General features: G+C 49.1%; 1 protein-coding gene across 4 annotated transcripts in view; it reads right to left on the bottom strand.

The window, feature by feature from the left end:
* Positions 1–291: 291 nt before the first annotated feature.
* GFPT1 (glutamine--fructose-6-phosphate transaminase 1) overlaps positions 292–13,257 on the bottom strand; it is a 44,733-nt gene continuing 31,767 nt past the window's right edge. For 3 of the 4 annotated variants that reach the window (XM_074808295.1, XM_074808291.1, XM_074808294.1), the window contains 3 exons: positions 12,743–12,910; positions 12,251–12,412; positions 7,453–11,649 (listed from right to left, as the gene is read on the bottom strand). In XM_074808295.1, the coding sequence (XP_074664396.1) occupies positions 11,605–11,649; positions 12,251–12,412; positions 12,743–12,910 (375 nt within the window). In that variant the 3' untranslated portion in view covers positions 7,453–11,604. Of the gene's footprint in view, positions 699–7,452; positions 11,650–12,250; positions 12,413–12,742; positions 12,911–13,257 lie in introns of those variants that run through there. The other variant, XM_074808292.1, reaches the window with a different exon arrangement.

Here is a 13,257-nt window from a genome sequence, read left to right as displayed (position 1 = left end):
GTGTTAAACATTTGAAGCAACGTGCAGGACTGTCCAGCCACATTCTTGTGACACAAGCATCACAAGGACCAAAGGTCCAGGCTTCAGGAGCTGTCTGTATGACACATCCTCACCACGCTAGCACGCAGGCTAGAAACTCAAGTCAAAGCAACGCAGGCTTGAGCCATCCAACTGTCATTGAGCAGGGAAAGAAGGGGGTGCAGGGGGATGTCATAAACTCGGCTTTGTCTCTTGGGCTGCAGAAGCAAAGACAAAGTGGCATCTGTAAAGCAGAATGCTCTGCTTTTGACATTTGCTTTAAAAATCAAGACATCTTTGGTGACTTTTATTGTTTAAAACCTAAAACCAAGGCAAGAACTTCAGTGCAAAATGCAACCAGCAAGTAATCTGTGACTGTCACTTATCTAGGGGGGGGTTTTCTAGGCCTTCCTCAGTGCAAAACACTCCAATCTGGGGCTGCCAGCCTGCGCCGCGCAGAGCAGCCAGGACCTGGCCGATGCTCGTTGCCGCCTCGGAGGGCCCTCGGGTGTGGGCAGAGAAGGTGACAGCCCAGGGACGTGGTTTTGGCTGCCTGCAGCTCACCCCTCTCACTCCTCCTCCTCCTCGAGGCTCTCCGACCGCTGCACAGGAGGCGAGTTGCTCACGCAGCGGCGAAGCGGCGCTGGTGTTCAGTCTCTGGCGGCGGCAATGCGGTCCACCTGCAAAAAGGACAGGCAGCCATAAAAAGAACAGCCCTTTGAGCAGGGAGGTGCGGTAACGGCACCCAGAAACGGGGGCACCGCCGCCGTTCAGCCCTGTCAGCTGCAGGAAAAGTAGAGTGGGGTTTGAAAAACCCCAGAGATAAGGATATCTGCTTGCTGCGGTGTTAATTCTGGGCTTAAACAAAGAAGGACTTTGTGCGTGCAGGATAACAATCCAGCCTAGATGGGATTACTCACTGTAACTGAGATACTACAGGAAAAACTGGGCACGTTGGGGGGGTTAATCCTTGCTCTCGAGGGACCTGTGATGTAGTGTAGCTCCGCTTCTCTTTCTTGCCTATCTGTGGAGGCCAACGCCACCGCCGCTGGCACCGCGCTGGGAGTCTGCATTAAATAGCTGTGCAGCCCTAGGGGGGAGTCGGGTGTTTGGGAACCAGAGATTATAGTTTTGGGACACTGAGGTACAGTTACTGTTGAAACATGCTGGGCAAACTGGAAACTGGGTCATTCGCTGCAAATCCAGCACTGAAACTGGTCTGGTCTTGGCTGCTGTTTGTGAAACAGCCTCACGCTTGGGCCTCTGGTAAAGCTGTGGCTCTGCAGGGACCAAGACTCTGGGGCAAGAACTCCCCAACTCATTTGGGGGAAGGCAGGTACCCGCAGCGTAATTAGCAGTGGCTAATTACTACAGGCTCTGTGCCAGGTCGGGCGCTGCTTTGAAACTGCCCGTGGGTCACGCAGGACCCCTCGCTGTGGGCTTTTCTACCTGTTTCCATTCTGGGAAGCAGCATCCACATAGGCTACGTGGTCTTAGGAGCAGCTGTAGTTCTTCCTTTATTTTTTCCAGCCATAGAATAATGGCAGATATTTCCCTTTGGAACAGGACTTTATATAGTGCTTTCCATAGTCACTGAAGCAAGCAGAAAATGTCAAATACTGCAGTGTTCCCAGGCTGGTGAGCTGTTGTCCCAGCTGAACATTTCCCTGCTTGTTCCTACTGATGAGAAAAGTGTTTCTTAGCTGATGTTTCCACAGTGTCAAAGCCCAGGTCTTGCTGCAGTTCTTTTTTTTTTTTTTTTTTTTTTTTGTGGTTGTGGGTTTGTTTTTTTTTTTTCCTATGCTAACAGCAACCACCCACATTACTCAAGAACAGTTTTTCTCAGAGCTGTGACCAGTGTACCTCCAGTTATCCACAGCCCCCTGGCTGCCGGCCTGCTACAAACCAGCTGGTGCTTTAAATTGAAGACAGCTACAAATAAATTACTTGCTTTATTGCTTTTCCATGTAGGCATTGGCCACCATACCACTTAGACACGTTGTAACCCAAGTGGGAGGGGTAAAGTGTTGAGGTACAGAAAGCTTCTTAGAGAGAGGCGACAGATTTTAAGCTGCAACAGGTTTAGGAGCAGGTTTGAGCTCTTGCTTTGTCTCGCCAGCTCACCAGGAGCCGTGCTGTCCTTTCAGTGGCACCTTACACTGCACAAAGTGGCATCTAGTGACTGAACAATAACCTTCAAATCTAGATTAGGAGGGGACAGATGTCCTTTTTGGGATCCAGCCGTGCCTGGAGGAGAGACAATTTCCCCCAGGCCTCTGTCTCCTTCCCCTTTCAGGGCGGGTAACTGTCCTGAAGCTTTATCCATTCCTGCCCCCTCCCAGCTAGGCTAGCAAAGCCTGGGCTGGAGCTTGGGACTATCAGAAGCCCTTGTTCCTGGCTGGCAGCACCTGGAGGGGCATGAGGGGCAGATGGCTTCAGTCCCTGCTGCTCCTTACCCCAACTCCTGCATCAATACAGACCTGCAGCAAAAATTCCTCCCTAACCCCAGCCACTCCACTCGCCAGCAGGTGCCTTTCTGGGTTAGCTCACGTTGGTCTCTAGACCACTTGCCCCCTGCCTTTCTTGGATGTGGTCCTGCAGGGTCAGTCCTCGGCAATTAATTCACCCTACGTTTTAAGCCCTGTCGGGAGCCCTTCCTGAAGGCCGTCTGCCAGTTATGCCAAGGGAGATGACGTGACTGTTCTGTGGGCTCAGGTCTGACCTATGGAGAGGAGGGGGATGAGGACTGTTGATCTCCTTTAGCAACATGATCAGCATTCACTGGGACACAGAAACCTGTGACTCCTCGTGGTGTGGTTCTGTGGGAGTTTTTCCTGTCTGTGTAATTCCCAGTTTTGTGCAACTGTGAAATCCTCCCTAAATTCCACCTGGTGATGACTGGCAGCACAGGCTTGATGTTACGTTACCACGGAGGTCGTCCTCTGAACACAAACATTCTGTCGTGGCATGGGGCACGTGTGTCTTGAGTTTTCTCAAGGTGGCCCAGTTGGGGCTGTTTGGATAGAAGAGAATTCCAATTTTCAGCAGTGTTTCTGGCTGGGCTTGGAAAAGCACATCTTGCTGACGATGGGAGATGCTGCAGAAAATGCGAGAAGGAATGTGAGTCTCTACCACAGTTTACAGCAGAGTGGTCCGGCCAGTGACCACAGGGGCCATTCTGTCTGTCCTGGGAGTGCTCTTGCACTGGTCACCCACTGGAGGTTTTGTAGCTCACGCGGGGTTTTCCCAGTGTGGGCGTGCCAGTGGCCATACGCTGATGGCCCTGAAGGGTTCCTTTGGTTATGAAACCAACCTCAGGCACATCCTTAGGGTTTGCCAACGCGACACGAGTCATCCTGTGCAGGCCGGCAGCGTCTCGCCCAGTATTGGGTGCTAGAAAGCACCTGCTTGTGGAAGGCTTGTTCAGGTGGCAGCTGGCATCAGAAGGGAGGAGAGGCAGCGTCGCCTTCCTGGCAGTGACCCACTGGTGCCTGTGGTGCCACCAAAGTGAAGAGGCTGCTGGAGCATCCCACCCCCCGCAGCGCTCGCGGGTCCCGCGCCACTGGGGATGCAGAGAGCTGGCGGGGCAGAGCTGGTGTGTCCCCCCGCAGCCTGCTCCAGCCGGGAGGCTCCCGCGCATCCCCTGCCCCCAGGCACACGCTCGTCCAGCGCAGGTTAATTCTGGGCAGAGACAGAACTGAGAGGAGCAGAGAGGTTTTAGCTGCATCCCATGCAGGTTTGCTGATTGTTCCTCTTAGCAGGAGCCGCAGCGTCACTTCGGTACAGCCGAGGTGTGGCGTTTGCCTGGGCAGAGTCATTTTCTCCTTAATAAGGTCTTTGGGCGCCCTCCTACCTCTCGGAAGGAGCTGGCCAGGCCCCCTGTGCTGCCACTCGGCCTGCGTATGGTCCCAACGCATCTCCCGATGCTGGGGAGCCCTTGGGAGCCTAATTGGCTCTTTGCTCGGGGCTGCGGTGGGATTGTGAGCGTCTCCAGCGTGTCTGGGCTCACCGCCGCTCGCAGGATCCTGCGCTAAAGAACTGCTGCTGCTCCCTGTCCAGACACAGGCGAGCAGCTTGTTTGTTTAAACTTGTTTCCATAGGAATTTGTAAGGACCATGGGAACATATTTTATTTGACCTAAACAATAAAGAATGAGACTGAGGAGAGGGGAATGAGTCCCGTCACATCTGATTTGTGGGTCTGATTTTTCTCTTAGCTGGGTAACCTCTTCAGCACTGAATGGACCATCTTGGCAAGTCAGCTTGCTTGGTTCTTCTCCTTTGTTTTTTCAAATGCCTGCAACGTATTCCAATCAGCTGATAAATGCATAGAAATAGGTCAGAAATAGCCTCTTTTTAAGCACACAGGCCAGCTCTTGGGTCAGGCTTGCAGTAGTTCAGAAACTCTGTTTTTGTGTCTGAGCTGGCACTGAAGAAGTTCAAGTGCAGGATGTGCCTTGGATGGCAGGGAGTGAGCTCGGCTGTCTCTGCACTCCCCCCCTCTGCGTTTGTGCCTCTAAAGCAGGACCTAAGGATTTGCCTTATCACTGTTTGGGAAAGGACAGTGACAGTCTCCTGTCTGATAACTGAAATGCGTAAGGCAGCGCAGAGCAATCTGGGGTGCTGTTAGTCCTCTGACGGGAAGGTTGGGGTGGCCTCGGGAGCAGCGTGGGCAGAGATTGCACATGGGCTTGTAGCAGAGATGGGAGATGAAGCCGCGCTGCTGCAGCGTGTTGCTTGTTGGACCTTCCAAGCTGTAGGAGCTGGAGATGTGGCGACCCACAGAGATGTAACAGCAGCAAAGAGATGCTGGAAGAGCAGCCCAGCAAAGAGGGTGTGTGGGCAATGGGGAAGGAGCTACTCAGCAGTGGAACTGGCCACCGAGATGAATGGCCATCCCCCTACAGCGTTTTTTACTGTCTCCCAACAAATCCTGCCAGCTGTCACTAAGCAAAGGCCCTTAAATCCTGCTCATTAGTGCTCTGAACACCCCGGGGGTGCTGCTCTGGCACCGCACAGTGCGAAACCACCAGGAGATACAAGCTCAACGGGCCGGGCTGTCCTCTCGGTAACACTGTGCTGCCCTGAAGGCTTTGTGTGTGCAAAGGAGGAGTAGTTCATTCGCTTCGTGTATCTTCACACCTCCACCATGAGTGTGGCTGGCTGCTTTCTGAGGGGCAAAAAACCAGAAAATTGCTGTTACCCCTTTCTGAGGTCGCTCTTCTCAAAGCGAGAAGCGCCGCCTATGAACACCAGCCAGCCCTGGGCAGCAGATTGAGCCAGTGTGCAAGAACGGCTCCACCACTACTCAGTGTCGTGGTGAAACAGCACCCTGGGAACAGGGAGGCAATTTTCCAGGTAAAACATCCCCTCCTTGTTCTGCCTGTGTCCAGCTGCCTACCGCTTTCTTTCCAAACTTGTTCAAGAATTGCCCATAGCATATCCTATGGACTGCTGCTTCCTCATTGAGCATCTTACAGCGACCTGAGAACTGGCTTTTGTTGCAGGGGCAGGTGGCATTTCCCTGATCCCAGGCATTCCATGGGTGTTTTCTGTGCAAGCAGTTATTGTACAGGGCTACAGGTGAGCTCCGTAGCGGTGCAAAACAGTTTGCCAGAGAGCACGAGGAGAATAAGGTGATGAATGAACACCGTTTCCAGGCTCTTGGCTATGCACGGGACTCCTGCAAGCAAGGGTGAGCGCTGCTTTATAGCAGAAAAGGTAAATATAGGTAAAGAAGCTTGCATGAATGCGTCCAGCCAGCAGCTTGAGGCTCAGCCCTGCAGCTGTGCTGAAGGTCCAGGCCCTGTGGAAGCGTGCGCAGGGTAAATGGCAGGAAGCAGGTTGCTCCAGAGGGGCCTAGGAGCAGTTTGGAGCAGGCAATCTATTCTAATTTATACAGACCAAATGCTTACCCCCTTCTGTAAATCTCACTTAGCTTCTGGGAGCTTATTTCCCTTCAAATGCCATATTGTAGGAGATGAACTCTACGTGGGACTGAGGAGTTCTGTGCAAAGAGCTGCAGGTCCTTTGCGCCTTGTCTTGCTGCTTTTAGCCCCATCAGGAGTTAAGGAAACGGCTTTCTCGCAGCCAGAGCTCAGGACTGACTTGCTCAGGACCCTGGATGTGTCCCTTTGCATTTGTCTTCTCACTGCCATTTTTATTAGCTTAAATTAAATGTGCTGTATAATGTGTGTGCTCAGATGGCCCAGATGGAGAAACGAGGAGTTTCTCCTGGCAGTGTCTTGTAGTTACCCATTACGATACAACTCCCTTGCTCTTTGGAGTACAGTACTTGGAACGCATTAGAGAAGGGGGGTGCCGAGTCCCCTGCGCGGTGACTGGAAGCGCAGGAGCCCTGTGACAGCAGCTGCCCAGAACCTCAGCTCTGCTGGGCGGGTCAGGCCGAGAAATGAGGCTGAGGGTGGTGCAGCCCTGGGGTCACTTTGGGAAGATCCTCCCCGGCTCCTTTAGGGTCCTGCACAGATGTGACCTACCGCTACGACAATGAAAGCCTCGAGCTCTGAGCTGTTGGACCCGGTTTTGTGTACGACTGTCACACACACTAGACCTGCCGTTGATTTTTGCAGCTCAGAGCAAGCAAAAGCGGACAGCCTCGCTCCCAATGTCTGCGTAGGCACCGACTTTTATTGTGATACTAAGGACGTACGTGCGCTGTTTCAAGACAATAAGCCCTAAAAAGCAGCCTTGTGACCTTTTATACTGGTACTTGTATAAGAAAGGTATTTGTGAGAAGAGCAAGTCCAAGCTGCTCATGTTATCCAGGAAATTAAATGATCGCATTTGATGTTCTTCCCCTGGAGAGGTGAAGGTCCCTGAGGAAATTAATCCATGAATGGCTCTGACTGGAGGAGCGGTGGAATTTCAGACAGTTTTTTTGTCATTGTGGACTTCGCCTACAAAGGCATTTTTTAGGTATGAACAATCTCTAAGCCCCCAGCTATTGTCTTACAAGAATGTGCACTTAATTGTACTCTCTCAGCATCTGTGTCATAGTCCTGCACTGCTGGGTTTGCAAAGAGCCTGTCTGCACGTTACCCAAATACGTTTCTTTCTTGAAAAAGAAACCCCAAGTAATATTTGCTAAGCGTGGGTCACGTATGGGCTGTGCTGACCACGATTTGTCTCACCCGGTGCTAGAAAAGTGTCAGTTAAATGAGAATTAAGGTACGGAAGGTGATACCGACTGTTCTGCCTTAGGGGGATTTTATGGGATTTCTTCTTGGTTAGTGGCAAAATCCTGGTTAGGAAGGGGCAGCTGAAATACATTCTGTACTCAGACATGAAAAAAAGCCTGGCCGGTTAGGAGAGAGGGGAGTTAAGCCCTGTGGTTTTCTGCTTTGTACATACTGCCCTTAACTTTCACAGGGGTTACCTATTCTTAAAGGGATTTAACTAAAGACCAGTAATTCCGTTTGTTTAATGTAGGGCACTTGATTTTATTCAAAGGGTGAGATACAAAAAAGTAAGCAAAAAGACAAAACCCAAATTGTAAAACACTACAGACAAAAGAAAGACATCTTCTGCGTACAGCACACAACAGGAAACAAGATACAGACTGGTCCCCACAAACCAAGCCAGCTGGATATGTACAGGCAGAGGCAAACAGATCTAGAAGGGAAGAAGTGGTGGCGTTTGCCACTTCCGATGTCTATTTACATAAACTGAATTGAAGGCAAATAGTTTTCTTTCCTTTTGTTCAAACCAAATACTTCTTTGTTTCTTCTTCTTCCTGTTTCTGATGCAGAGGAGGGTCTCCACGCTTTGAGACAAGTTTGGTACATTCAGGTAGGATCTAAAATTAGCCACAGCTAAACACCGACGTGCTACTTCAAGCGCTGAATTTCAATCCCTCCCTCCACCCGACACGCTGCTGCCAGGCACCTGCTTGTGGTGCCAAGGACTGTCAGTGAGGGCTGGAGAGGAGAAAAGCCTCATTTTGCACTGAAGTGTTGGTCTTCCTTATGCCTTTAGATATTTCAATCTGCAGCTTAACCAAACCTGGTGTGTCTAGGCTAGTCTTAAGGCTCCTAACCGAGCATGATTATGCGTTGTGTCATGTCCACGAGCTCCCTCCCACTCGACTGGGAAATGGGCTGCGTGAAGCTTTCAGCTCTTCCAGGACGGAGGGGTTGAACCCTCACAAATAGGGGTGTGGGACATCGTTACCCCCAAGTCAGTACGACCACGCCGAAGAGGAGACGGCGTTTGCCATGTCATGGGGGCACCCTACGGGGCCAGGGCCACCCTGATACAGGCTTGGGCTCTTTATAAGGATATGCACGCAGACGGTACTTACTCCTCTGACAAATTCAGGGAAGAACTGGAGCCTTTCCTCAGTAGGGCCAGGGGGGGAAACCTTTCTGACAGAAGCATATTCCATGTACAACTTAATCTGCTATTGTGTGTGTAGTGGTGTGGAATTTGTCTGAGATCTGTTGGGCAGAAACAACATGTGCTGAGCCTGAAGTTCTCTGGTAGTTAAAAAATCCTAAGACCTATGGGCATGTGCTTCCCTTTAAGCCTCTTTAGACAGGTAAATCAAAATAAATTCTGACAAAACTACGCAGTAATAGGCAGCTGCTATTCCAAATGACAAAGGCCTTTATCTGTATTTACCTGTGGCTCAATTTTAGTGACAGGGCTACTGAATTTTTAAACACCTCAATTAGGAAGGAGGGAATTTTACTGGCTCAGTAAGCAAAACATTCATTCTGGAGAGCAGAAGACTGACTGGCTGTTAATAAATATCACAAGACATTCTAAAAGTTTTCTAAGGAAAAGAGAAACGTCATCTGTTCATCAAAATGCAACACATCTAGACAAAATGAGGTAAGGAAAGCTAAGGAGAGTCCTTTATACATTCTCACTTCACACAGGCATGGCAATTAACAACAACGAGATGCTTAACAGATTCCCTACCATGCTCATCAGAGAAATTCTTCATAGCAAGTGTGCTCCACAGCATTCTTTGATATCCGACAGCCTAAGCTGCAAGCAGCAACTACACCTCTGTTTTGGCAGGCAGAGTTTTATACACTTCAGGCAGTTTGCTGGCAACTGGCAGAATGCAGGGGGTGAAAACTACCTTTGCTTCTGACAATGAAGAATCTGTCGTTTTAATGCCTTAAATTACACACAAGGATTTGTCTATCACAGCAGAAAACCAAATAGCTCAGCGATATCTGTACAGTTACACCTGACATCAGAGCGTCAGCCTTACATTTCTAACTTAGACTCCTGTTCTTTGGTCCTCTTTGTATACAACTTACTTTCATAAATATTTAACAGCCTGCATTATCGGACTTTGACTGAATAGCAACTTGTACTTTAACAGGGATGTCTACCATCCCGTTTGCTAGGAGACTCGGTAAGCTAGCGGACAATCACCTGTAGGAGGGTAGATAAAAGCAATGCTTGCTGCTTTTCTTCTGGGCAGACTAGGAGAAAAAGATCTCAAAATAATTCTCTTGCAGGGTTCTTTCCCGTGAGACCCCGCGCTAACGAGAACACAGGGTGTGATACTGCAAGTCCTTGGGTCGTTGTGCTTGGGGGGGGGATCCAGGGGGGAAACCTGCCCTGGTTCCACCCCTCCACGGGAGAGGTTTGCACAGTTTCTCTTCTCTTAGGGAAGCTGAGTGGGAGGAGGAGGAAGAGGAACTGTCCTCAAGCTGTCAGCACTGAACACGTGGTGTTTTTCCTTAAGGACGAGTATCACCAGCAGATGAAGCAGGGAAGTCTACTGGTCATGTTTAGGCAGAGGCACAGAACTGGCAGGAGTCAGTGCCTCCTAAGAAATGCTGTCTAAATAAAATGCAGTATTTACTACTTTGTTCTTAAACAGACACTGGCAGCACAGTGAGTTCATGTATTAATAAACACACATACATTGGTTTTGAGAAGCTGTTTCCAGGCACGCAGCATTTCATTCTCATAATAAAACTAAGCCTTGAGCTGATACTGAACTGAAGTTAAATAGTTGCTGCGGTTTTATCTAAAGGAGAATTGCTACAGAGTCTCTGGAAACGCCTCGGTCTGAGCTTGTACGAGAGCCTGGATTCCTGCTACTTAGCAACAGCCATCCCGTGCGAGGAGAACTCGCTTTTAAAGGGTGGTGGCCAGTCCCCAAGTGCTGCACTTGTTAGAGCAGCTCCTGGGGGGCAGTGAGCGGGCTGGGACAGCCCCCAGCACTCGGCAAGCATTGCTCTACGCCTTGCAGCGCGTTTTTCTTTTTATGGTGCGTGTGTAAAGCTACTTCAAAACCCACCAAGCTGGTAGGAAACCGACCTTCTTGCATTAGGAACTATGTGGCTATCTGCCCTTTAATGACTGAAAAAGTCAGTGTTAAGTCTTGAAGGCGTGTTTTCTGAGTCGTTTCTGATTCTCTGCATGCTTGTTATAAAACCATTTACCAAGGTATATATTTCTGTCTTGTCCGTCGAGCCTCTTTTATCCCCTCCAATTTTAAACCAGCTGAATTTGACACAAGTCACATACGAACTGCTCCTAAATAAACCCAAACCCATGCTTTCATTAAGGGACTCCGGCTAACGTCGTAAGCCTCAGAAAGGGACCTTTTGTGCCATTTCTCTGCCAGAGAGACACAAGGTAGAAACTTCTACGCATTCAGACTAGTAAGTGACCTGCAGCAGCATAAAGCTGGTTCCCTGGGATGTGTTTATAGTGCCACAGTGCTCAGTTCAAAGGGAAAAATCCTCAACACAGGAAGACTTCTACTTGTGTAAAGAACCAAAGAGCAGCAGTAACAAAGCCCCAGCATGAACTGAGCACTGCTCCTATCCCTCTCTTCCCCGCCTTTGGTAAGCACCCCTCCCACGTCAGCCACTGCTTCCCTTCACGCTCGAAGGCGTGAGTTCCCCTCTCTTGGTGGGCACGACAGGCCTGTGCTGGTGTGTCAGCACGTTGTGGCCCACCGAATCTACCAGATTGTCACTTGCTAGGTATTTGGTATAGAAAAAAAACCCTTCTGAAGCAACATTATTTTCTTAGCACGTTTACCACGTGCCTAAAATTTAGGAGGTTGTGACAGGTCAGTTTAATTCCCTTTTGTACACGAGGCAGAAATTTACCCCAAACGCTTGTTTACAGTTTCATTCACTGTTAAAGTATCTGCACAAGCATGACCAGTAACAGCTCTTGTTCCAGTTGTATATCCTGGTATCCTGCTTCACTGCCTGAGAGCACGCCAGGTAATTCATTCAATGGTTTCTCATCAGCAATTGGAATGAGCCACACTGGGTAAGAAACAATGACATTATCTGAAAGTAAAGTGGAGGGCCCCTTACCTAGAAGACTCAGTAATCTTTAAAGAAAACCATTTAACATCTTTCATGGAAGGCTACTGTTCAAAAAACCCCAAAGCTATCGACATAGCATGTGGAATCAGTTTGACAATCACTAATGTAATGGAATTACGGTGATCTTATACACAAACAATGATTTACCAAAATAAGATTTACCTAGGGGACTTTAAAATCAAGTTATTTTGGTACCAAAAAAAGTCTTTCATTTAATTCCCCTTTGCCCCTATGATTCAGATGATCTTTCACTCTACAGTTACGGACTTGGCCAGATTTCTTGGAAAATCAACCTGCAGAGAGGGAGGAGAAAGAACACGCTTGTGAGTATTTACACACTTTGTTTGTGTATAACTTTGTAACGTGTGGAACGTTTGTTCTGTGTTTAAACTGAAAACGACTGAACATATTTTTTGTGTTAATCGGCGCAGAAAACGTCCATAAACCTCAATAGTTATGACTCCTCTGTCAAGAACTAAGGAGTCAGACCCTTTAGTCTGTGTTGTTACAGTGCTCAAACGATAAAAGGTCGAGGCCAGTGTCTGTATTAAGATCAAACACCTAGCACAAACAGACTCTGTCAGACACCCTTCTGTGGATTGTTACCTTCCTTTTAGCTCCTACCAGCCCTCCACAAACTGAACGCTCGTACTAGAAAACAGACACGTGTCCAAACCCAAACTGCACAAGACCGGGCCAGGTGTGCTAGCCTGCCTTCCAGTTTTGTTCACGACAAGCTTCTGTAATTGCCAGGTCTACCATTTAACGGGGTCGTTCTAGTAGCTCAAGCAATTAGACAGACAAACCCCACAGACTGCCACCAGCACCCCACGCATCTGTTCCAGGTCCGCAGACAGCAAAGGCGAGCGCAAAGGGAAGGAATGTTCTACTTACATCGTATCCTCGGAGAACCGCAAGGTGGAAAGCCAGAAGCTGAAGGGGAATAACGCTCAGGATCCCCTGCAGACAGTCCACGGAATGGGGAACCTTGATTGTTCTTTTATTGTTCTTAATTGTCTCGATGTCTTCCTTATCACAAATCACAACAGGTCGCCCCTGCAAGAAAGGAAAATGTTGAAGACAAACGGGTCTGGAAGGTTCTTCTCTCACTTCTGTTCAGAGCACCAGTGGCAAGACCTTTTTACTTAGTTCAGAACAAAACAGTTTAGCATCCCACGAGCATCCCTGTAGCACAGTTTAAGGGGTAAACAAACCACATCAGGCTTCTGCAGCCTGCTGCAAAAACTGCACTCGAAGCGCCCAGAATATCTACTGAATTCACATTTTAGGCAGTGACACGAAAGCAAATAGTTTGGGTGCCCTGTAAACTGCTTGTACATTAAAAGCAACATTTCCGACACACTGTAAACTTCTACAGGTACTTACCTGCCGTGCAATGACCTGCTGGAGAGCGTTCTGGCACTTGGCATACGTGTGGTCTCTCATGATGATCATGATAACGGGCATGAGTTTGTCCACCAGCGCGAGAGGACCGTGCTTCAGCTCACCTGCCAGTATCCCCTCAGAGTGCATGTAGGTAATTTCTTTAATTTTCTAGATAGGGGGGGGAAAAAAAAAAAAATCACTCATAAAGCTTTGGGCAAACTTGTAATTTTTTTTTTTAACCACCTCTCTGGCTTCTTCCACTGTCTTTGTAACTTTGTAAAAGCGCGTTCTGGCTCTCCTCAGATCCAGTATGTAGAAAGCCAGCCTGAAAACCGAGACCAAAGCAGTGCACGAGGGCTGAGCTGCCCGCAGACCATCCCCGCTTTAGAGTTGTCACGCCAAGCCCAGCGCAGGCCTCGTGGCCTGGCAGCAGCCAACACATCTGTCATCGTGGTCTTGAACTGGGCAGGCAAACGCCAAGAGGATGCGTTTGTATGGCAGCGGGTGACAGCACT

This window comes from Strix aluco, chromosome 28 (assembly GCF_031877795.1).
Source record: "Strix aluco isolate bStrAlu1 chromosome 28, bStrAlu1.hap1, whole genome shotgun sequence".
Classification (NCBI taxonomy): Eukaryota; Metazoa; Chordata; class Aves; order Strigiformes; family Strigidae; genus Strix; species Strix aluco.
The sequence above is the reverse complement of the archived record's forward strand: the minus strand, read 5'-3'. Positions and strand labels throughout refer to the sequence as shown.